The sequence below is a fragment of the Danio aesculapii genome, chromosome 23 (assembly GCF_903798145.1).
Source record: "Danio aesculapii chromosome 23, fDanAes4.1, whole genome shotgun sequence".
NCBI lineage: Eukaryota > Metazoa > Chordata > Actinopteri > Cypriniformes > Danionidae > Danio > Danio aesculapii.
This window is the reverse complement of record NC_079457.1, coordinates 22,494,825-22,519,105: the sequence shown is the minus strand read 5'-3', so window position 1 is coordinate 22,519,105 and position 24,281 is coordinate 22,494,825. Positions and strand designations below refer to the sequence as shown.

The following is a 24,281-nucleotide window of genomic DNA, read 5'->3' as shown; positions in this document are numbered from 1 at the left end:
TCCCATAGGTGCACATGTGACTAGTAAATATCATATTTAATGCTAGTGTTTATACAGCTGGGAGAATTCAGCATAAAATATCAACCGAGTTCATAAAAGGGTCTTTCAGCTGATGGCCTTGTTTTTAAAAAGAAAAAAGTTTATATGAAACTCGTATAATACTGAAAGAGTATTATAGCTTTCAATAGCCTAACCTTTTCCCCCCAGTGTGCTAATGAAGAGCAGTGTGTGCGCGCGTGTGTTGTATAGAACGGCTCAATCTCTTCCACAGACTCCAGGCTGAATGTCCCCGGTGACGTCAGCTGACTGTTTTGGCTGTACGAGGCGCTCCGGACACACAGCGCGCTGCTGCTGCTGCTGCTGTAAAAATGCTGCTCTCGGTGCCGCCAAGGACAGGAATCAACCCGTATAACGGCTACACCAGCAGAACCAGTAAAAAGGTAAAAGCTCTATTCGTGCGCGTTGCCGTCAGCTGTTCTGGCCGGCGGAAAACGCAAATTTCCGAGCCTTATCTCTGTTGTGTGTGTAATTGCATGAGTGCGAGCTGCAGTGTCCTTGAAAGTGGAAGCGTGAAAATATTGAAGTGTATGATCGCGCGATCGTGCCGGATAAAGCGGCGATGTGAACGCGAGCGTGTATTTAAAGTGTTCATCTGAATGTAGATCTATCTGTGAAGTCGGAGACTGTACATAGTGAACTTGCGGTCCGAAATGTTCGCGGATAGATACTTATTTATGGGAAAGCTGTCGCTTGAGGATACGTTGCAGTAAATCGGGACCATCATTTGGCATTTGCTAGGAAAATTGGTCTTGAAGGGGGGGAAAAGAGAATTAGTTCAAGCAAGTTTTACGTTGAGTCATTTGCCCCACCCCTATAAATCCCACTACTATGACGGGAAACATTTAGCTTTCGGATTGACTTTGCAGACACAGAAAGTCAATGAAGCCGACATAGGATGCCTTTGAATTATCGACTATTTATTTTCGGAGAGACAAAGGTTAAAATAATAAGGCGAAATTAGCTTTTAGTTCATTTGTTTGTGGAAATGAACGCTTGTCCGATGTGTTTGGTGAAAGGTTACGTGCAATGAATTATTCAGTATTGAAAAACTCATATTATCAATAGATATTGTTATGAGGGGTGTAGTTATGATTGTTTTTAGGTTTAAGTGTCAAATAACCTACACATAATAAAAAAGTAGCTTGGTTTGTTTGAACACAAATTGACTAGGTTATAAATGATGCTAATAACATAACACGACACGTAGCCTTTTCTGAATATGTTATAATACTGTTTATAATACAATAATAACCTGTGTGCGAATGGTACATTGCTGATCGGGGGAGGTCAAGTTTTTCGGTTGTAAATTCTTCAGTGAATCAAATTTATGAATATATTTAAATTACGTATCATTTATTAATAAAATGAATACACCTCAGTTATTTAGTGACTATTTTAGAGGTTACTGTAGGTCAAACTTTACAATTAAATGTGTCTAATTTGTCTTTTTTAGGCTACATGCAGATACAAACACCTAATTTAAAAGAAACGTGTTTTGTGAATACTTAAGATGTCTGTTGGTGCTCTAGAACTGCCAGTTTCAGACTGCTGAATGATATTTTTCCTAACATTGATTGGCACGACTATGCATTTACAATGGTATGAACCGTTATGGTGGGTAAAATGTATATTTATATTATACATTTGAAATTATTAATATTTAAGATATAGATCACAGATCAAAGAAAGCTATTTCTTACTATTTAAGGGCTGACCCCCTATACATCTTGTTTTGAAGTCCTTCAGTGGGGATCAAGCATTAATTAGAGGGGTCATTCCCCCCCAAACCCCCCTGTAATTCATACCCTGATAATAACATAACTTAGAGATATTTCGTCGTTAAACTCAATTAACAATATTTATAACTCAAGAACAAATGAACTTTTTGAGCTTGTGCATGCAAATTTATGCAAATAATACAAAGTTACTTCACCTCTTAACATGGTTGTATCCAAACACAGTGATATATATTACATTAGCGTTGTTATGCTGCATTTTTATGATACATTTCTATTTGGGCTGCTCAATTTTTCTTTTCAACATCAATATTGCATGACTTGTGGAGTATTGCAAAGTTTAATTGTAAAGTTACTGAAATGTTTGTCATTTGCAATTGTTTTTTAAGAGCTTGTGACTGTGTGAACATTTAAAGCCTTGTAAAGTATTCAGGCACAATAAATTATACTGTTTGTAATTATAAAAAAAAGATTAATTGTAATTGTGTTGGCAACACTGTTGGCAACAGTGGGTAGCGCTGTCGCCTCACAGCAAGAAGGTTGCTGGTTTGAGCCCTGGCTGGGTCAGTTTGCATTTTTGTGTGGAGTTTGTTATTTCTATAACACACGGGGAAAATAATGTTTCAAATAACTTTTTTGAAGATGTCAAAATATAGTTAAAAGAATATTCCACAGTCATTTAGCATAACATACATATTTATGCAAAATTTAACTGTATACTTATTCTGAACTGTACTTATTAAATATATAAAACAAAAGATGATCATACAAATTGATTGTATTTTAAATAATTAAAAATCTATTGCTTACAAAAGGGCAAGACATATTTTGTAGAATTAATTTAATGTAAAATATTTAAAATTTTATTTCAAATTTACTATCAAATTCTTGTTCTAAATACAATATAGGCTCATTCTAAAAATGTAGCTCTATAAGTTTCTGGAGATCATGAATTATGTACCCAGAAGTATGTATGGCTGCATTTCGTCTTTAAAAAAAACGCTACAAGGCGGTGTGATGCCACTCCTTTTCGCGCTTGCCTTACATGACTTTTTTAGTATGAAAACCAGTTACAAAGAAACTTAGTGGTCTTTTGTAAATCCAATTAAAAAAATCTATGTTGTTTTTTCAGATTCTGGCAAAATGTACTTATTTTTCAAGTTCAAAATGAATAAAGAATCTCAAACCGAACACATTCTAATGTACTGAGATTATTTTTTGCTGTTGTTACATTTTTGAAAACCTTTTTCATCTTTTATATCTAGCTAAAGTTGCCCACTATTTAAATCATGAACGAATCAGGTGCGCTTCAATGAAAATTCTCCATCTGTATCATCTGCCATCTTCATTGCCCTTACAAGGTCATCATCATAGATACGACAATTACTGTACAACCTGAAGCAAAAACTATTAACGTGTTGATCATTTTATGAATAACTGGCCGATAACGTTTAACCAGGGAGAACAGATGAATAAGAAGCAATCTCTGACAACGATGGTCTATCTACTCATTAACAGTTTCATAAGCCTACACACTGTGATCTGATCCAGCTTGGCTCTCTAAATGTTATTTCAGCTTCACGCCCATGATCACGGCAGAATCCAAGAGCAACGCATAGATGCAAGTGGTTGTCAGGTCACTGATTTCATACGACCTTGCAGTTTATGAAGACATAAGAGAAGATCGCTGGTATTGGGAATCACGGTCGCATGTTTAACCACAAATCCCCATTGTCCTTTTGTTGTAGAGGTAGATTTAAATTTTTTTAAGCAAAGACATGTTGTGCTTATAAAGTGTTGCTCTAGAAACATTGAAATGACTGATAGCAGTGCTTCCTCCAGCCGAGCCGCTGAGCAGGCAGGTGCCCGAGCCCATGGTGCATCTCTTCTCAATAACTTGCACAGCGGGGCGAGTTGCTGGAGGTGGAAGTGTAGGTAGTAGCTGAGGAAGTCAGGCGTGTTGGGCAGGTGGGCTCCATATCCCTCGGCCATGAAGAAGACATGTTTGTCATCTTCAAAAGGTCGTATGTTGCCAATGGAATGTGGATATTATGCTATCAATCACTCCAGGGATGCCGGTGAAGGGGTAGACTGTGTTTGTGGAAGTCATTTTGGACCGAATTGAATTCAGGGCATCTGTTTGTAATGAAAAATAGCCTGGTGATGTCAGGTTGCACTTCACCTGCTGGAATGGGCCGGATGAACGAGTATTTATTGGGTTTGAGTAGAGGTTGTAGGCCAAAAGCCTGGAGGCGGCTGTATCAGCTGAGTAGGTTATCAGGGCTCCAGACTGTGAGTAAATGGATGCATGGCTGTTTTTTCTCGCCAGTGCTACAAAGTTTTTGTTAGAGATGCTGGTAACAGCTGAAACATTGTGATCATGAAAGATCAGTTTACAATTCTTTGCATTACACAAATTCCGACTATTCCCATTGATATTCTGTAGTAAAAATAACAGAATAAATGTGGGATATTACACAAATACACTTCATTAAGCATGTATTTTACACATAGACAACTCCTTTTTCGTACACTATATACACAAAAGTCTTGTCGCCTATCCAAGTTTAAGGAACAACAAATAATAACGACTTATAGGTTATTTGGTATCAGAACTGGCTTATATATTGTAAAGATTACCAAAATAAAATATGATCATGCCTTGATTTTTAATTGTTTAATTAGGACAGTAAGTTCTGACTTCAGAAAAGTCTTGTCACTTAACAGAAATAATGTGCAGTATAGAATATAAAGTCATGGTGCAGTGGAAAACGAATTAATATTGTGTATGACTCCCGTGAGCTTGGACGACTGCATCCATACATCTCTGCAATGACTCAAATAACTTATTAATAAAGTCATCTGGAATGACAAAGAAAGCCTTCTTGCAGGACTTCATCAAGATTCTTTGGATTCATCTTCAATGCCTCCTCTTTCATCTTACCCCAGACATGCTCAATAATGTTCATATCTGGTGACTGGGTTGGCCAATCCTGGAGCACCCTGACCTTCTTTGCTTTCAGGAACTTTGGTATGAGAAGGAGCACTATCCTGCTGAAGACTTTGCCCTCTCCTGTGGTTTGTAATGTAACGGGCAGCACAAATGTCTTGATATCTCAGGCTGTTGATGTTGCCATGATTTTTCCTTCACCAAACCATTGAGAATATTGGGTCCATGCGAGTTTCAATAGGTCTTCTGCAGTATTTGTGATGATTGGGATGCAGTTCAACAGATGATTCATTGGAAAAAAAATCAACCTTCTGCCACTTTTCCAAATGATCAACTAGAAGTCAAGTTATTATTTGTTGCTCTTACAACTGGGATCGACAACAAAACTTCTGTCAGGCAGTGTACTATATAATTGCAGTTTAACTATGTTATACTTTCATACTTAACTTATGTTAACTTACATATGTTAACTTATATACTTTCCACCCTACACACAACTCCTTAACTTTTCTAATTTAACTGTAAAGTAGTAATAATGTGCTCCTTTTGTAATGCTGCTTTGGGACAATAATTCTTGTGAAAAGCATTATACAAATACATTTTGAACTGTACTATAATGTATTAAAACTGTGCTTTATTAAGTCGTATTAGTTTCGCATTTGTTTGGAATGAGACTTGAGGGTTTTTTCATTAGAGGTGTCTTCAAAACCACGATGTTTAGCTAATTTTTGTAGTGTGGTTGTTGTGCTTGTGGTTATTGGGATTTACAAAAGTATAAAAGATGGGTTGTTTTTTTAGGATGTTACTGTTTTACTAAACAAAGATCTTTTCACATCAGGATCTAAATCGAAATGTGCATTTTTATAAGACAAAACCTAATAATAATGTAATGATTTACTCTCTTCACTGGCTCCCTGTTAAGTTTAGAACTGATTTTAAACTACTTTTGTTTGTTTTTAATGCAGTTAATGGTCTTGCACCTTCATATTTATGTGAGATTTTAAAGGTTCATAAACCGAACAGGGCCTTACGATCAGCAGTTCAGTTGTTGCTGTAGGTTCCCAGACTATGGAACACCCTGCCTTTAGAACTTCGCATAATTTAAAGCACTATTTAAAGCTAAACTCAAAACCTATTTATTTATACTTGCTTTTGATATTCGTTAGTACAAAATGCTGTTTTATTGACACTTGTTCTTATCATTTTATGTGTTTTAATGTTTAATTCTTGTTTTTAAGACTGTAAAGAACTTTGGGCAGCCTCCTGGTTGTAATGAGGTGCTATATAAAATTTGATTGATTGATTCATAATAATTACATTAACTTAATAATTATGAAATCAAATGATTACATGTGCAGCACTACCCTATCAGGTGTTGGTGCCACCATCTGTAGAACTGATTGCTCTCAAATGTTAGCTTGTGTTCATTGGAGATGTCAGGATTATTTGTTTCTATAGTGCATTGCAATGCAGATGAGGACGATTCAGTATTGGTTTAGTAACAGCCCGTAACAGGTTAAGGTGTACTGATCATTTTTGGAGGCAAGGAAAGCGGGACATGAGTAGCAAACTACGGTGAGGGGGGTGAGACACGTGTGCAAGTAATTAAAATGCTCCAACTATTTTAAAAGCCTACATCTGGGTACATTTAGCTGCTTTTGAGTTTGTTTGTTGAGTCAATCTTTCACTGACACTGTGAAGGTACAGTAGAACCCAAGATCCCCTATAGTTCATTGTCAAACTGTGGAAAAACTTCATCTCCACCACTCACTGAGCAGCAGAACACAATGCCAAGCAAGTCGTTATTGCTTATTTGATGTTTGATGCATTCAAGAAGTGTTTTTCCTTTGAGCAGGTGAAATTAAAGGTTCGGTTCATATATCTAACTGCTTGTAAAACTGGATACATGAATTAAAACTCAAAATTGAGGATGCATTGAATTGTCAATGCATCATGATACTGAATTGAATAAATTCAATAACATAACTGAACAAAACCATGAGACCAATGTTGGTACACACGCCTAGTGTTCATGTCGTGTGCATGTATGATGGATGCAGTTTTTTTTAAATTGAGAACTTGTGGGGAGATTATGAAATGTGTACAAGAGTCAAACCAGCACCAGGGATTCCTCTATTACACACACATACTGCTCCAAGGGAATGCATCTCTGACAGCTGCATTGAACTGTAACACAAGTATTATGGGAAAACATGTATGCTGTAGCATTCTTTCCTCTATATGGTCATTTTTTTGTGATATATACTGTGCATGTTCAGATGGCAGCATTACATTAATTCAACTAAACCCCACAAACAAGAATCATATCCTTTTATTATGTCCATTTTATTCAAACCAAATCTGCACCTATACTTGGTGTTTGTTGATTGTTTTGCTTTGTTCTGAAGTGGGAATTACAACTATTATTATTATTATTATTATTAAGATTTCTTCTTGGATTGGTTCTCATTATAGGGGCAACAAATGCAAACGGATCAAAAACGTCTTACATCCAAGTCTCCTCTCATTGGTCAGGGCACATCTGTTATTATTCTGTGATTCAGCTCATATGTTTTGTGCTTTGTGTTTCTTTGTAGCTGTTGTTGTATTACTGAGAGAGAATCAAGACATTTCACTTCGTCTTTCCTCCAGATTAACTCACAATTCTTTTCAAGAGGCATTAGCAAAGTAAATGTGGATGTGAGCGCAGTTGCAGTGTTCTCATATGTCTAAACAAATCGAACTAACTGAGAAATTAGGCCAGGATCTAATATAAATACATTCAACATAGGCTCATTCTGAAAATGTAGCCCTATAAACATTTCTGGAGATCGCAAATTATGTAGCCAGAAGTACGTATGGCTGCATTTCATCTTTAAAATGAACGCTAAGGGGTGATATGATGACGTTTCTTTTTGCGCTTAGCAGCTGACCGTTTACCTCTGTATGGACGGCTTGCCCGCTGTTTTCATTTTGTCCATTGGCTCTTTGTGAACGTTGGAGGATTTGAGACGCAGAGCGGAGTTGACCGTGAAAACAGGGTTCGAGTTTAGGGAAGAATGGTTCCAGAATACAAATAAGACAAAAACAGAATCCAACAATTAAAATAAACAAGTAAATAACAGGGGGAGAATGTGCTAAACTCTGAAAATGTGGTAAAAATCAGGCTGCCGCAAGGGCTTTACTTTATTTGGATTGCTGTTGAAAACACTGTCGATTGGGTTTAGGGAAGTGGGTGTTTACTGCTCAACTTTAAAACATTATTGGTTAGGTTTAGGGAAGAAGAAGGATAGGTCAGTTGATCGGACAGTCAGTCAGTCATTTAGTCAGTCAGTCGACAGTGGCCTGTGGTGGATTTACGTGAGAAGAACAGGCGCGAATGGCACTCGAGAGAAATTTGAGATCTTTTAAAAGGGTACACAGCGGCCTCTGGTGGATTCGCAAAAACAAAAACTGCAAAAAGACGTAGCTCTTGGGTGTATTTGGCACTGTCCAGAAATGTAAATAGGGGTACGCAATCAGCATGAGTGTGGGTTGAATATATTGGACTGCCATATATTCTCCAAAGTGTTAACATTTATTTTTTGGCATTTTGCTTTTATTTGACAGGACAGTAGAATGACAGGTAGTCAAGAGAGAGACAGAAGGCCACAAGCCGGGATTTGAACTTAGGACGCCTGGTGCACTGCTGCGCTATATGTCGGCACACTAACCACTGGACTAAGACTGAACCGGGCAATTGTTTCACAGTCAGAATAGTAACTAAAAACAAGGAGCTGCAATAAATATACTTAAGTGAGGGGATAATATAATAACCACAACTCAATATTAAACAAGTGCAAAGACATCTTTATGTCTCATAACCTTTGGAGAGAACAATTACAGACTGAAAAAGGACAAATATTTCAAGTGTGCATGTGTCGTTTGCTTGTGTTTCGCACACTGTCAGATGGAGTATATACTTTGAAAGTTTGTGTGTTCAACTAAAAATTGAAGTAGACTTTGGGCTTGAGCCAGAAAGGTGGATGATAAAGTTTAAAGTCCCACTTGGAATATGTTTTAAGAGTCTTGGTCATAGTTTTGTAAAGCTAAAGAAAGCCTGTATATTGATTTTTAGTTGCTGTGGCTTTGTAGAAACGCAGAGCGAGAATGTCAAGCATGGGTAAAACTACCAAGCAGTGTTTCTGCAGTCATACTGCAGCTCTCATTGAGTCTGGTCATTGAGAGGCCTGTTGATACTGATACTGAAGCTAACCAAAAAGCGCTGTTAGTCTTTGCACTATTGCAATATTATTCAGTTGGCTCAATTTTATTTCTTTTTATGTTCTTTTTGGAACTTGCTGTGACTTTTTCACATTTTTCCCACTGATTATTCTTGCACATTGTGTTTGCAATGTGCATGGTAACACTTTGAATACAAGCACCAGCTCTGGCTAACTAGTGGCTTATTGCCCCCCTATTATTAAAATGTTTGCTGTTTATTAGTACTTATAAAGTACATATTCTCCATGATCATATTACTTCTACATGCCTAATTGTACCCAATACCTAAACCCAACTACTACCTCAATAACTATTAATAAGCAGCAAATTAGGAGTTTATTAAGGCAAAAGTCATAGTTAATTGTTTATTAAGAGCCAGAATTGCACCTTTAAAAATGTGTAAGCGCAAATTTTATTATTATTATTATGATTTCAGGTCAGTTTGTCCTATACCCATATATTTTTTAATCAAATTTAAAAATAATAAAATAATTCAGGCAAACTGCAACTCCACATGCTTTCATTCATTCTGAAAGTTTAATGTGAATCTTCATCCTTGGTGTGGAAAAGCTCTACTTTCACAGCTCTTGTGCTTACGAGTTATCAGGGGACATACATTTTTGCTGAATTTTTGGGTTGTGAGAGCATGCAGCCACTGGTCTCTAATTTGTTCCTTAAGTGGCCCAAACTCAGATAGGCCTGGTAAGCCCTGCAGGTCTGCTATAAGCGCTCCTGTCAGCTCTGCCTGAATGAAACCCACAGGAGAATCACACTCTGTGGGGTGGCAAAATGAGGCAAATCAATTTACAGAGTATGAATATTTCAAGCTCATTAGAGTCTCCCAAATATTCGGTGACCTTTCAGGTAATGGTGAGATTATATTCAGTGTAATGTAATGTGGAGTTTACAGCTTTGAGATTTCTGTAACATTGATATAACACATTATAATGTGTTCTATGGTCTTCAGTGGCATTGATTTGTCTGGTGTATACTCTTTGTTATTCTTCTCAGCATTACTTAGTCTAAAACATCTATAAAAACAGCTATAAAACCCATGTAGCTTATATGAACAGTTGCAAAACATTCGCTGTGTGAGTTTCAAAAATAAAGTAAGTTGGTTGCAACACAAGCTCATTCTAAAAATGCAGCCCTATATACATTTCTGGAGATCGCGAATTATGTAGCCAGAAGCCATTTCGTCTTTAAACTGCTACAGGGTGGTATGACGCCACTCCTTTTCACGCTTACCTCCGCATGGACGGTTTTACTGCTGTTACCACTTTGTCCAGTTAGCTTGTCAGGCACGTTGGTGGACTAGAGATGCAGAGAGGAGTTGACCACGATGAAGGGGTTTGAGTCCAGGCGAAGAACAGTTCTAGAAAGCGGGTAAGACAAAAACATTAATACAGTAAACAGTAAATAACAGTAAATAACAGGGTAAGAATGTGGTAAAATTTGAAAACATGGTAAAAATCAGGCAAGAGCTTTTCTTTTTCTGGGTTGCTTTTTAAAACTGTTAGTTAGGTTTAGGGAAATGGGTGGGCGGGTGTATTGGTGCTTTTGAAAATACTATTGGCTGGGGTTAGGGAAGGAGGAGGGTGGGTCAGTCGATCGGCAGGTAAGTCAGACATTCAGTCGGTCAGTCAACATCGGCTTCTGGTGTATTTATGTGAGAAGAGCAGGCTTGAATGGCACTCACAAGAGAAATTTGAGATCTCAAAAAGCGTACACAGCGGCCTCTGGTGGACTTGCGAAAACAAAAACTGCAGAAAAACATACCTCCTGGGATGTATTTGTAGCTCTCCAGAAATGTATATAGCGGTACGTTTTCAGAATGAGCCTGAGTTAGGTTTTTTGGGTGGTTAAGTAATTTTTTACTTTGCTTATAACATTTTTACTTGTTCCACCACAAAATATTACATCAAAATAAATCATGTATTATATATGTATTATATATGAAATATTATAGTATACAGCTATGTAGTATCTTAATTAAAAGATTTTTTAAAAACTATGAATACATTTAAAACAATATTAAAAGAAAATACTATAATAAACACACTATGCAAAATTCTGTGTTGTTTCATGCCAAATTAGGGTCAAATTATATGGAGAAATCCAATTATCTAAAACCCAACTGATAAAAACTATATAAAGTCGTTAAAAAAGACAGTTTTAACAAAGACACAACTTTACATTTAAAATGAAAAGATAAATAAATAATGAAAGCAATACAGAAGTTTCTCAGTGAATAAACACTTAGTTACAATACTTTATACTGTAACATTTGTACATTTACTCATATAGTTAGTGATTTTAAAGAGCTATTTGAATCAGTCAGGAGTACGTGCTGTAGACTCCTGAACACAGACTCTGTTTCTGTTGGTAGCGCCTCAGAAATGTGTGTTCGCTCTCACAGAAATCCTCCTTCACGGGACGGATGACTGCTGAAAGACACAGCTCTGAAAAGCAAGCAGCCTCATAGGAGAATCGTTCCCCTCCTTCCTGCACTCTTGGCAGAGATGCAGATTTCTCAGATAAATGACCTGGAATTCCTGGAATTCCCTTCTCAAACATTGTGCTTGCATCTGTGGCAAAGACTGTTTTTCAAATTCTTTCTACTCGAAGTGATTTTCTGACACTGTTGATCAGCCAAACGATATATACAGACAGAGAGGCTGAGAAAAAGCCTGACAAGATGTGATCCTGATTTGTGAGTGTAACATGTAAAGGGTGGAGAAGTGAAAAATTGTGTTTTTTTTGTCTCCTTGTTTAATCCAGTGAGCCGTGTTTGGGGGGAAAGTAGCATATCTCACAAGAATCTCCATATATATACATGATTTAGACACCAGGGCTCTTCTCATTTCTCTGGGAATAGGAATGAAGAGCAAAAAAGCAGTATTTTAAAGTATGTTTTATGCCTGGGTTAGGGTATACAGTCTCAAATATAAATCAAATATATTTAATTTATATATGATAATAAAAATTTCCTTGTTCTGTTAAACATAATTTGGCAAATATTCAAAAAAGAAAAAAAATCAAAGGGGGGCTAATAATTTGGACATCGACACAATTCGAACATTTTTGGCTCTATACACCAACACAATGGATTTGAAATGAAATGAAGATGTGCTTTACGTCTAGACTGTCAGCTTTAATTAATCAGCTTTATTTAAGGGTTTTTACATCCAAATCAAGAAAACACTGTAGGAATTACAACAGTTTGCATATGTGCTTCCCACTTGTTAAGGGTCCAAAGGTAATTGGACAATTGGCTTCAAAAAGCTGTTCCATGGCCAGGTGTGTGTTATTCCCTCATTATCCTAATTACAAAATATATTTATGGACCTAACTGTATATTGCAATAATTAAAATTTCTCACAATACTGTGACTGTAAATAAAATAAAAATAACTGTATACAAAATACATTATTTATTTAATATTTTAAGGCTAGGAATAAATATGTTGTTACATTTTCACAATAAATAACTGAAGCCTAATAATTTTGGCCACGACTGTGTATACAATGGCGGCCAAAAATCAGGTTTCAGTTGTTTTTGTTGGATTGGCCTTTACAATTCCCAAGAAAACTATCAATTCCTTACAGAGCCATTTCTATCAAAGGCTATAGAGTATACAAGACATGTCACTTGTATAGTTTTGAATGGGGAAATCTGTAACAGTTAATATGGCGAGTGAAGCCCCGCCTGTCATTGATCGCTATAGACTTACGTTTGGAGAAGCTTGGACTAGACGTGTGCTTTTACGACAGCACTGGAATTTGTATGAAACAAATGCAAGGTACAGTCCATCCTGTCAAACGCACATCACATGACAGCAACTACTCAAACAAACTTCCCCACAAGAAAAGAGTTGCTGTCATTTCTGGAGAAGATTTGCCATCAAGACCAAGTTGTGAATTACTTCTGAAGACCAGCACGATCTGATGAAGCATTACTCATCATAGGATAATAATGTGTAACACTGCCATAAATGAGGTTGGTGTTGTAATCTCGTTCTTTTCGAGTGCGCATACGCATTAGCTTGGACAACCTAACAATAAATGCAGATTTTGTTTGATTTTTATGTTTAGAAAAAAAACTTATGAGATAGTTGTTGTTTAATTTTATTGGTGATTCCAAATATGTAATGTAATCGTAAGCTTGGCAAACAGTTTTGGAGAATAGAATGTTTCCTCATTCAGACAGAATGCCAGAGGTGTTTCAAAGATGGCCTCCGAGTGAAATGACTTGCCTTAAAGGGACTTTGTCTTTAAGCTACATATTTAAACCATAGAATGGGCCATCACAAGGAGATGTATGTAATTTTTCCTTCCAAAAAAACAAGCTAGACCTATTTCACTGTTAATGTCACACAATCACGTTTTTGACAGAATTCAAAGGAAAGTCTTTGGCATGAGTTTCAGGAGACATGAGATAAAGGTGGACATTCCATATATGCACATATCTGCATGTATCATAAACATCTTGCAAAAGGGCAGCATTTTAAGATCTGTCAGGTGTTCTGATTATTTTGACTACTGTATTTTAAAGATTCTCAGTAAAATAAATAAAAAGGCACATAAAAAAATTTAACATAACAAAACCTTTTGCATAATGTACTGTATCAGTAGGTGGACACACTTTTAAATGGCTATTTTTAATAAAAAATTTGAATATAATCATAATTTTCGAATTAACAAGTTATTTGAATTAACTATGTTGACATTTTTTTGTTGTATATCATCCTCAAATAGTATTTTTACGGTGTACAAAAAGAAAAAATCACAACAATACTACATCGTGACCTAAATAGCTTCATTTTACATATTTTATTTCCTTACTCACTATCCTTTGACTTAGTCCCTGATTTATCCGCCACAGCAGAATGAACTGCCAATTACTCAGGCATTATTTTCTATTTTAGTAAACTATAACCTAATCAAAAATGCACATTTTACTTTTATCTTATTCAACATTACCTCTACAAACAATAAACCCGACCACAGTCGCCGCCTTGCCACTCATTTCTACCAGTACCCATATATGAAATCTATGTGCAAGTTACTTCTGCATGCAACATCAGTCTGCAATATGCCGCAGTGTGTGCTGGCAGGTCATTAAATGTCCATATTCCACAGCAAAACCCGAAGCACAGCTCACGATACTGCAAGCTATGCGGGTTGGAGCATTTATTTCTATTCACAGTCACACCTGGTCCCAGCCCTTTAGAGGCAGATCCCCTGCTAACCCTCCGCTGCCTCCCGTGACCTCTATTTCTGCAAACCTTCCCAAGAGCCTGCCCTAGTGCCACTGCAATGGAGTAATCAAGAGAGGTGCAAACCCCGTGCACGCTCTCATTACCACACTGCGCATATCTATGGAAATGAAGAAGCCGCTTCCACTGCAGTGCTGCTGTCCTCAAGTGCAAATAAGGGGAGGCTCTCGACTTTCATTATCCACCTTTTTCCTCATGGCCCAAGATGCTTTGCGTTAATAACAGGGCTGCACGTTATTGAAAAAACAAAACATTGCAATATTTATTTTTCTGCAATATATATAGTATAATATGCCATAATTTCACCAGATGACTTGAATAACCCTATTACAAATAATTCAGTTTTAGATTGATTGGGATGTTGTAGGGGAGTGCATCTAATATAATAAACTAATTAGCAGAATAGCATTGAATAAAAAAAACTGTGCTTTTTTGTTTTCTGGGGAGTCTTAACAGTATTCAGGAACAGAAATTGAACAATAATCTTCAATATATAAATATTTAAGGGTTGTATGATGTGTTTGTTTATGCATTTTAAGGCTTAAAAACACATTTTCCACTTGCCTTTTTGAAATAGTTAAAAATAAAAAGAGCAATGTGCTCTTATTGGCCAGCCATAGCATGCACTGTAAAAAAAATCTGTAGTTTTACTTTTTTTTTTCGGCAGCTGGGGTACCAGCAAAAAACGTAAAGTAACGGCCATTAAATTACAAAAATGACCCGTAGAATAACGGATGTTAAATTACAGTAACAAATGTTTAACGTCCGTTATTTTACGTTTTTTTCTGACACTCCAGCTGCCTAAAAAAAACTTTAAAAATAACAGCCATTAAGTTAAAGAAATTTACCATAAAATAACGGATGTTAAATTACAGTAACAACTGTTTAACGTCCGTTATTTTACGTTTTGTCTGACACTCCTGCTGCCGAAAAAAACCCTAAAAATTAACAGCCATTAAGTTAAAGAAATTTACCATAAAATAACGGATGTTAAATTACAGAAACATCTGTTTAACATCTGTTATTTACTTTTTTTTTCAAGACTCCAGCTGTTGGAAATAACTGATGTTAAATTTCAGAAATGTCTGTTTAACGTCTGTTATTTTACGTTTTTTTTTCCCCGACACCCCAGCTGCAGGAAAAAAAAACATCAAATAATGGCATTAAATTACAGAAATTTACCATAAAATAACGGATGTTAAATTACAGCAACGTCTGTTTATCGTCCATTATTTTACGTTTTTTTCCCGACACTGCAGCTGCTGGAAAAAACACATAAAATAACAGAGGTTGAATTACAGAAATTTACTGTAATATAATAGATGTTAAATTACAGAAATATCTGTGTAAGGTCCATTATTTTATTTTTTGCGACACTCCAGCTGCCGGAAAAAAACCCAATAAATTAATAGACCTTAAATTACAGAAATTTTCCGTAGTTCAAAAATACGTTTTTTGTAATTTTTGTTTAATATGTTTAATTTTTGTTAAATTTTACAGTAGATTTTTCTGTATTTTCTTGAGATTATAATATTTTAAATGAAACTGTACATAAATATTGTGGAGACATAAGATTCATAAAATTATACATTTTAAACAATGCTATAATTCAAATGTTCAGTCACCAATGCAAAACAGTGTTTTAATAATTTATTTACCAAAAATGAGCATGACTGCCACAAAATTGAACTAGAAAAGTAAAGTTCGTAGACAAACTTTATGGTGGCTTGAGAAAGACTAGTCTGAAAGTTGGAAGCTGTTTTAAAGTTAAATAATTGAAGTATTTTTTAAGAAGTTTAAAACAGTTGGCATAGATAGCTACAGGGTTCATACACATTTTTACTACTAAAATTCCATGACTTTTCCAAGACTTTCAAGTAAATTTTCATGACCTAATGTTTCATGCAATGTCTACATGTACGTGGTACAGTTCACCATCCTGATAGTGGGATGCTTAAGTTTATATCACTATATTGCAATTAAATCCTAATCTAATCATGACAAATTATATATCGTTGAAACATCTAACTCTTCTGAATACATATTTTACTGTCGTTTATACTGTCTTAAATTATTATTTAGGAGGATTATAGAGTAATAGATCAAATTTCATTTGCTGTCACCCTTCAACCTGTGAGACCATTTGCGGTTACATATTTAAACTGTAATATTATAGTCTAAACATAAAGCAATCATGACAATATCATTTGAAAGGTTAATTGAAAGCTGATTTTTGATAGATATTACTGAGCAACAGTTATTTATTCATTTGTGACAAGGATGCTCATCAGTGTTGTAAAACATTACTTTGCTAAAGCAATCTACATTTTTTTAAATATTTTTGGAAGGTAAATTTAAATCAAATAACACCAAACTGCCCATAATACTTTAGAATTTGATGCCTACTTTACTAATTTTGTCAAAAGTATTTTTGTCAAATTTGGGATAAAATTGGTTTTGTAAAATGCATATTGTATGAAATGTAATAAACTATACATTTATTACTTTATTATTTTTATAAACTTAAAAGGCATGTAACATTTAGTTTTTTTGTTGAACTTTTTGAACATTTTTTTACTTTAGCTATAGTTCTACAAGTGTCTTCTTTAAAATGAGACCAAGGTTAAATCTATGCACCAAAGCTTTAAGAATTGGCAATCATTTTAATTGAACATATCATTTTCATGTCTATGTTCAATAAGTGTGGGCGGCAGTTAAGGAATTCAACTGTAAACAATCAATGAAGAGTTTTTAAAACTGGGTATAGGTCATTATTCTCCTCACAGTTCAACCATCAATTAATAAAAGGCCACTTATTAGTACTTTTCAGTCGTCTATGAATAATCCCAAAAACTCGAATCAAGTCTTTCTGCAGCAATATTTCAGTTGAATGTTAATGAAATGTAGGAAAAACTAAGAGAATAATCTGGAGGAACTAAACCCAGTCGTCTGAAAAGAGCTTTGGATATGCTTGTGATACTAATGTCACGTTAAAATACCAAAATACATTATTTTTGAGATGGATCAAATAAAACACAAAGCCAATCATGCCTTACTCGATTTTCACTGTGTATTGATTGTTTGTAGCGCAGCCTTGTTATTGAACATGATTTACTTCAGTTCTTTTGAATAGAGGTTCTCAGTTCAATGTATAATTTGAAATGCTGTAGTCACGTGTGGAAAATGTGGACAGTGAAACTGAGATGTTCAAGGGCAGCTTTGCTGGTATTGATTAGTTGTTGACAAGGGTTTGCTCTGCATTCAGGTACACTAAAGCAAACAGGGCAGATGGAGCATGTGAGGACGGTCGCGATGCATGAATCACTGTCAGGACTCGGAGGAATGTCTAGACCTAATATATCACATGCTTTGCATGTACTGGAATTATAGCTGTAGGTTTACCAGATGTACATAAATGGGAGTTGTTTGTGTGCAGTTCATATGAGAAGTCATGAGAGCAATATAAAGATTTAGTTTAAAGGCGTTTAAAATGCATTGCTGGCTTCCTTAGAATGCAAATACAGTTTAGTATAGGTTGGAGACATAATTTTTAATAGATATTCTATAATATATATTCTATAAAAAGGCAGCATTTTCAGCTATTCCAGTCTTCCCTTAATTTATCTTTCTGAAATGCTGATTTGCCCATAAAAAAAAAAGATTCCTTATTGTCAATGTTAGAAACATCTAAATATGTTAATGAAAACAATAATAAACTGCTTTTTCAGGTTCATTCCAATGTACAGAAAGTTCAAAAGGACATATATTGGATATATATATATATATATATATATATATATATATATATATATATATATATATATATATATATATATATATATACATATATATATATATATATATACATATACATATATACATATATATATATATATATATATATATATATATATATATATATATATATATATATATATATATATATATATTTTTTTTTTTATAAATGTCTTTGCTGTCCTTTTTGATCAGTTGAACAATTTATTTAGCATCATTGTTTGATAAATGATAAATCTGCCATAAAAACAAAAGAAACTATAACAAAAAGACTCTTTAGATCTAGACAGTTTCTCTCAGTTTCTTTAGATGTACTGAATATACTAGGTAAGTGTTTGAGAAATGGCGAAGCAGTGGCGCAGTAGGTAGTGCCTCACAGCAAGAAGGTCGCTGGGTCGTTGGTTCGAGCCTTGGCTCAGTTGACGTTTCTGTGGTTTCCTCCGGGTGCTCCGGTTTCCCCCACAGTCCGAAGACATGCAGTACAGGTGAATTGGATAGGCTAAATGGTCCGTATTGTATGTGTGTATGTGTTTCCCAGTGATGGGTTGTGGCTGGAAGGGCATCCGCTGCGTAAAACAGATGCTGGATGAGTTGGCGGTTCATTCCGCTGTTTTCGACCCCGGATTAATAAAGGGACTAAGCCGAAAAGAAAATGAATGAATGAATGAATGCTAGAGAAATGATTTGACCAATTGTCATTTTATGGTCTAAATAACAACATTTTTATTTTAAATTCTGAAAAAAATGTTATGAGAACATGTCATTTGCAGAATAAAATATTGTACTCAAACACAAAAACTATGAACTGTAAATGTACAGCGTTCTCTTAATTTTGAGTAGTTTGAAGTATAGTGGCAAAGTATAAATATTTAAAAAGTTATCATGTTTAAATATTTCTAAAATCAATTAATTAATATTTTGAAGCTGCACTGTGGTCCTGAAATAGTCTTTTAATATGCCATCAAATAATTCTTACTCTAATAAATGCCAAACAAGATGGAAACTACATGTACAATTACATTTTTGTGAAAATATTTTTAAATCATGGTAAAAATTAAAAGCAGCTATTTGCTCAGAAAGAAATAAAATTCAACACAAGACATACTTATGTATACAAAGCAATGTATTTGATGAGAAGAAGTAGTTTTTCATGTGTAGGGTTATAATGTGGTAATTATATACAAAAACACTGATTATATTTTTTGATAAAATTGCTAAATAATATGCTTTGATTTGCACAACACATCTCTCTGGATTGTTGTCATTAGGGGGTGTTGTTATTTTTAGCCTGTAGTGTTTGTGTGAGGAAGACTGGTGTTGTTAGGTGTGCAGCAGCGCTCAACCTTGAACAGCGTTGCAGGGCAGATGGGCTTAGCGGGGGGCAGTGGTTCAGTCATCTGTTTCCCATGCAGAGGCAGAGTTAGCCGAGTCGAGCAGTCCTAATGAGACAGCGCTTTCTGACTGCACACAGCACATGAGAGGGATTAGCGCTCAACGCTAACAAGCTCAAATCTCAATTAGACAGGCTTCTATAACTAAGTTCAACCGGCTCAAGAGGAGAGAGCAAAAGACAAGAGTCCTATATGACATGACGTTTGTGCGGGCACTTCTGGATGTGCCCCTCTTTCTTTTCTTCCAACAATCTCAGCCAAGCCAGTGAACTTGTGGCATGTATTAAACTGGCCTATTGTTCCCTGTCTGAGATTGGGTTTCACAGGCTTGACTAATGAAATACTTCATCCTTGCCTGCCCCTCTGACTGATGAGGAGTTAATTAGAAAACTAACACAACCTCTCAGGAGAGGGAAAGCCCCTGGCTTTGGACACAACAACAATCGGAGATGTGTTCTTTAGCAGAACCCGCTTGTTTTTGTAAACCACATCACATATGGAATGGAGAGTTGATCAAAATATTTCAATTCTGTCACTGTTTACTCATCATCCTGTTGCGAACCTGTACAGTGCGAAACTGAATCACTGAATAAGCAAGAAATGGATCTATCAGATGCCATTTAATCATTCTTTTGAGACACCGGCGGTGTCAAAAAGCTGAAAAATGCCTTCATGCAAAGGTAGGAGGACAAGAAAGCGCGTCTAAATCAAACGATTGTCACATCCTGTTCAGTGAGTTAATGTTTGCTGCAGTATTTAATGTCGCTCTGTAACACGTAACACTGTTTAATCCTGCACTACAACAACCTATTTGGTCCTTTTATGAGGAAGAAACAAGTTACATATCGCACCATTATCTGCAATACTGAAGTTTATATGTGAAAGCCTCTATTTTTACGACCTATAGTAACATTTTAAAGTGAAGTGCCATTTAGCAGGTGCAAAAATATTGACACTAGTGACTCGTGTTGCATGCGTCATCATGAAAATCCGCATAAAAGGCAATACCAATCAAAATGCTGGTATTTTAAATGCATTGCGTGGACTTTTTGATTGTCACTTAACTTCTATTTTTGTGACTATAAGTCTACATTAAAGTTTAAAACTACTTTTGTGAAGGCAAAACGTTTTAACATGTTTAAAAACTTATTATATTAGCATAACACAGATATAACAACACTTAGGCCAAATTCCAATTCTATTTTTACTCCCTACCCCTTCCTCTCGGCCCTTGAAACAGAGTGTGAAAGAATAGGGCTTCAAATTTTACCCCTAAGAGATGGGAAAGCACTAGAACACCTGCACACGTCACCATATGTCATCGCGATCTCTTACTTCATATGAAACCGTCAATGGGGACTGCTGTAGTTATTCCAGTTGCGTTATTTTTTGGTATTTATCTTCAGGAAATCACAGAAGGCAATGATACCACGTTATCATAACAATTTAATGTGGGAATAAGCTTGTTGCTTACTGTACTGTGTATTTACACAGTGGCCATCTAAACACATGAAAACAACATTAACATTATAGCAGACACTGTAAAAAGCTCATTCCCAGCCACTAGACATTTCTGATAGGGTATTTGAGTGTCCTTGAGTGACAGATGTAAAAGTATGTTGTGGGACTGCTATACAGGAGTTATTATGGAGTATATATAGCGAAATTTTGCATTTTTTTAAGTATGACGGTAAATCACAAACGCTTTTATGAATGTATTAAAAACATATGCTCTTTTGTTGTAAAATTCGTAATAATGAAATAAAAATAATAATTTGTGCATCTCCTGACTTCCATGTGCAGCCATGTTGCTGTTGTAGAGTTCTTACCTCTTACCCCATCTTATCCCTTGGTTTTAAGTATGGTCCTGAAAAATCTACTGTTTCAAGGGCTATCTTGCCCTACGCCATTAAGCTAAACAGAAGTAGGACACCCCTACCCCTTCACTTGAACGTGCAAAACGAGGGGTAAGGGTAAGGGCTAAGGGGTAGAATTTGGATTGGCCCTTACTCTGGCATTTAAATATATACTGTATATATAGTCTGAATGCTGCAGCTGGTGTTTAGTTTGAGTAAATGTACATTTATGACCAACATTTTACATCTTTGGATGTCATTTCTATCAAGAAATTAGTACTAGGATTTTTTTTGTTATTAAATATTTGCCAAGTTTTCACCAAAGCTTTTTCTGTTTCCTGACACATCATGGCATATTTTCACCTGGTAATAGGATATGTTTTCAGTGATCTGATCACAAGTGTTCTGCTAAGACGCGTCACCCTTTTTACTGGGTATGAACCGCATCTCTAAAATGTATCTCTATTAGGGCTTCACAATATATTGTTTCAGCATCGATATCGCTATGTGATAATTCGCAATAGTCACATCGCGAGTATTTGCAATTTTGAGTCTTGATTATAATTCATCATTTGCATGTGTCTTTGATGCCTGTGGTTGTATAATGACCTTAAAAGCATTCAGGCATAATAAATTGTACCATTTGTAACTTTAACAATGATTAATTTTATTGAAATATTTGTATTTTTATCATTAATTTATTGTACTTGAGTACTGTTTGACTCGGAAAACGCTAAAACACTTTTTCAATTGTGTCTTTTTCTTGATTGTATTTATAGATTGTTATGCATGAAAATACTCACAACACATGCAAATAAAGAAATGCACTGCAAATAGCACACCACATCGAAAATGTGTTGGGGGACCCCAAAAAGTTTTTAAATTGTTTATTAGATTTTATGGAGATGCACAACCACTGCAGAATCATCCCAATCGATTTAGCAATATAAATTCTTTTCAAATAAAGATATTAAGTCATCAGATGAAACTGTATTCATATCAATATCGTCCAGCCCTAATCTCTACGATTTTTTTTCAAGTGCTTTCCCTTATTATAAACACTATTGTATAGCTCATAATGATCACATGTTCAGTCAGCAGGGAGAGTAGATTATTTTTGTTAATGTTCAAATGTATTCGACCAAATAAGCCTTTACATCACAAAGCAGTCCAGTCAAATGCATTTTCTTTGGAAGTGGCAGAAGTGGACAAGCTCAAAATGCTTAAGACCCCATTTACACCTTTATTTTGCATCGATCACATGCATCCTATTTGTCATTATGAAGAATTATATCATGGAAACGTATTGAATTGCAGTGTGCAAAAAAATAACAGCATATGGGTTTGAAATGACACGAGGCTGACTAATAATGACAGAATTTACAATTACTTCTTTAACGGTTAAGTGCGTGTGAAATTTCTTGTTTATCTATATCATCACTTGGTTGTTGCAGGGTTTTGCTCTGCATGTGGCAAGACTCCAAGTTAGAAATGATTCACTCCTTCCTTAAAATTCGCAGAGGACATTTTAAAGGAAAGACCTTTGGGATTTGAATCTAATAGAGTTGAATCTTGTCTTATCTCTGTTTTTACAGCAGGCGTATGCATCCTCCACCCAACAGATGGCGCCGCCCAGTCCCAACACCACCACCACCAGCAGCAGTAATGGAAGCAGCAGCGGTGGAGACCAGCTGAGCAAAACCAACCTGTACATCCGTGGACTCCATCCCGGAACCACAGACCAGGATCTGGTCAAACTCTGTCAACCGTAAGTGTCCTTGTTTCATGACTTTAGGATTGGAGGAGGCAAGTGAGGTCAGGTTCATAATCAGCAGTTGGAAAAGAACTCAGGGTGTATAATATGACCAGAGATGCATTAAAAAAACAGAAGGCGTGTGTGGGAGAGAAAAACACAGACTCTGAGCGTCCTGACTTGACCCTTCATGAGGAGGTTAGAAATGTCTTGCTGGCAGATCGTGTTGAAATGAATGCAAATGACTTAAAGTGTTTTTGGATGGGCCCATGCAGCATCTAGATTTAGTAGACGTTGTGTAAATCGCACATTTCTATTCATAAAGCGTTTTCTGATATTTTTGTAACATTTCGGTGCAGTGCCTGGGGGACGCTCGTTCTTCATCCTGCCATTGGATCTCTGTCCGTGTGTTTTTGTTAGTAGATAGGGAATTGGTCTCGTATCGCTTTGTCACTATCAGATCTGTGCTTTCATGTTAGAGGACATTTTGCTGGAATGTAGCGACACAAACTCAACAGAGGCTTGGGTTTCAAACAAAACTCTCTTTTTTTGGGTGACCGACTGCAGTGTTTCCAAGAACTAGGCTTGACGTTCCCACTCCTCGCCTCTTTCCCTGCCTGCACCTCACTTCCTTTTAGGGATGATAAAAGTTATGGAGGGTTTTAAAGAGGTATCATTGCTTTTGCTTCTCCTGTGCATCTACAGGTTCCAAAGTGTACACAAAATTAATTTAATCCATTTATGCCCTTGCAAAAGTTTGTCATTATATATTTTAATTAGTTGCTTTAGAGGTTTGATTTGATTTGTCTTCAACAGTAAGACAACCAAAATGGTCTAATAGGTGCATTGACCAAAAAAAAAAATCCAAAAAGAACAAAATAACTGAAGAAAACCTTTAATTGTTTGCAATGTAGCATTGCAACTGTAAACTGCAACTGAATAAAATGTCATTAAAAACTTTTCACAAATTCTGTAATAGTTTTTAAATAACGCTACCTCAAGACTAACTGCAACTCTAAATATATTGTCCTGTTTATTAAGGTATTAAGTATTAAAGTACATTTCCACTGAGTTGGCAAAACCAGAGTCTAAAACAACTTAAGCCTGTCCACTTTTGAGCACTTTCATGCAAGTCAACACACTTTGTTGACCCAATAAAAGTATATTCATACTCTATCTGTTTGTTCACACCGAAAGCG

The 24,281-nt window shown here is 35.8% G+C and overlaps 1 protein-coding gene across 2 annotated transcripts in view; it reads left to right on the top strand.

The window, feature by feature from the left end:
* The first annotated feature begins 283 nt into the window (after nucleotides 1–283).
* Nucleotides 284–24,281, top strand: part of rbms2b (RNA binding motif, single stranded interacting protein 2b) — a 52,582-nt gene continuing 28,584 nt past the window's right edge. Inside the window, exons 1-2 of one of the 2 annotated variants that reach the window (XM_056449196.1) lie at nucleotides 284–440; nucleotides 22,925–23,097. In XM_056449196.1, the coding sequence (XP_056305171.1) occupies nucleotides 369–440; nucleotides 22,925–23,097 (245 nt within the window). In that variant the 5' untranslated portion in view covers nucleotides 284–368. The remainder of the gene's footprint in view (nucleotides 441–22,924; nucleotides 23,098–24,281) is intronic. The other variant, XM_056449195.1, reaches the window with a different exon arrangement.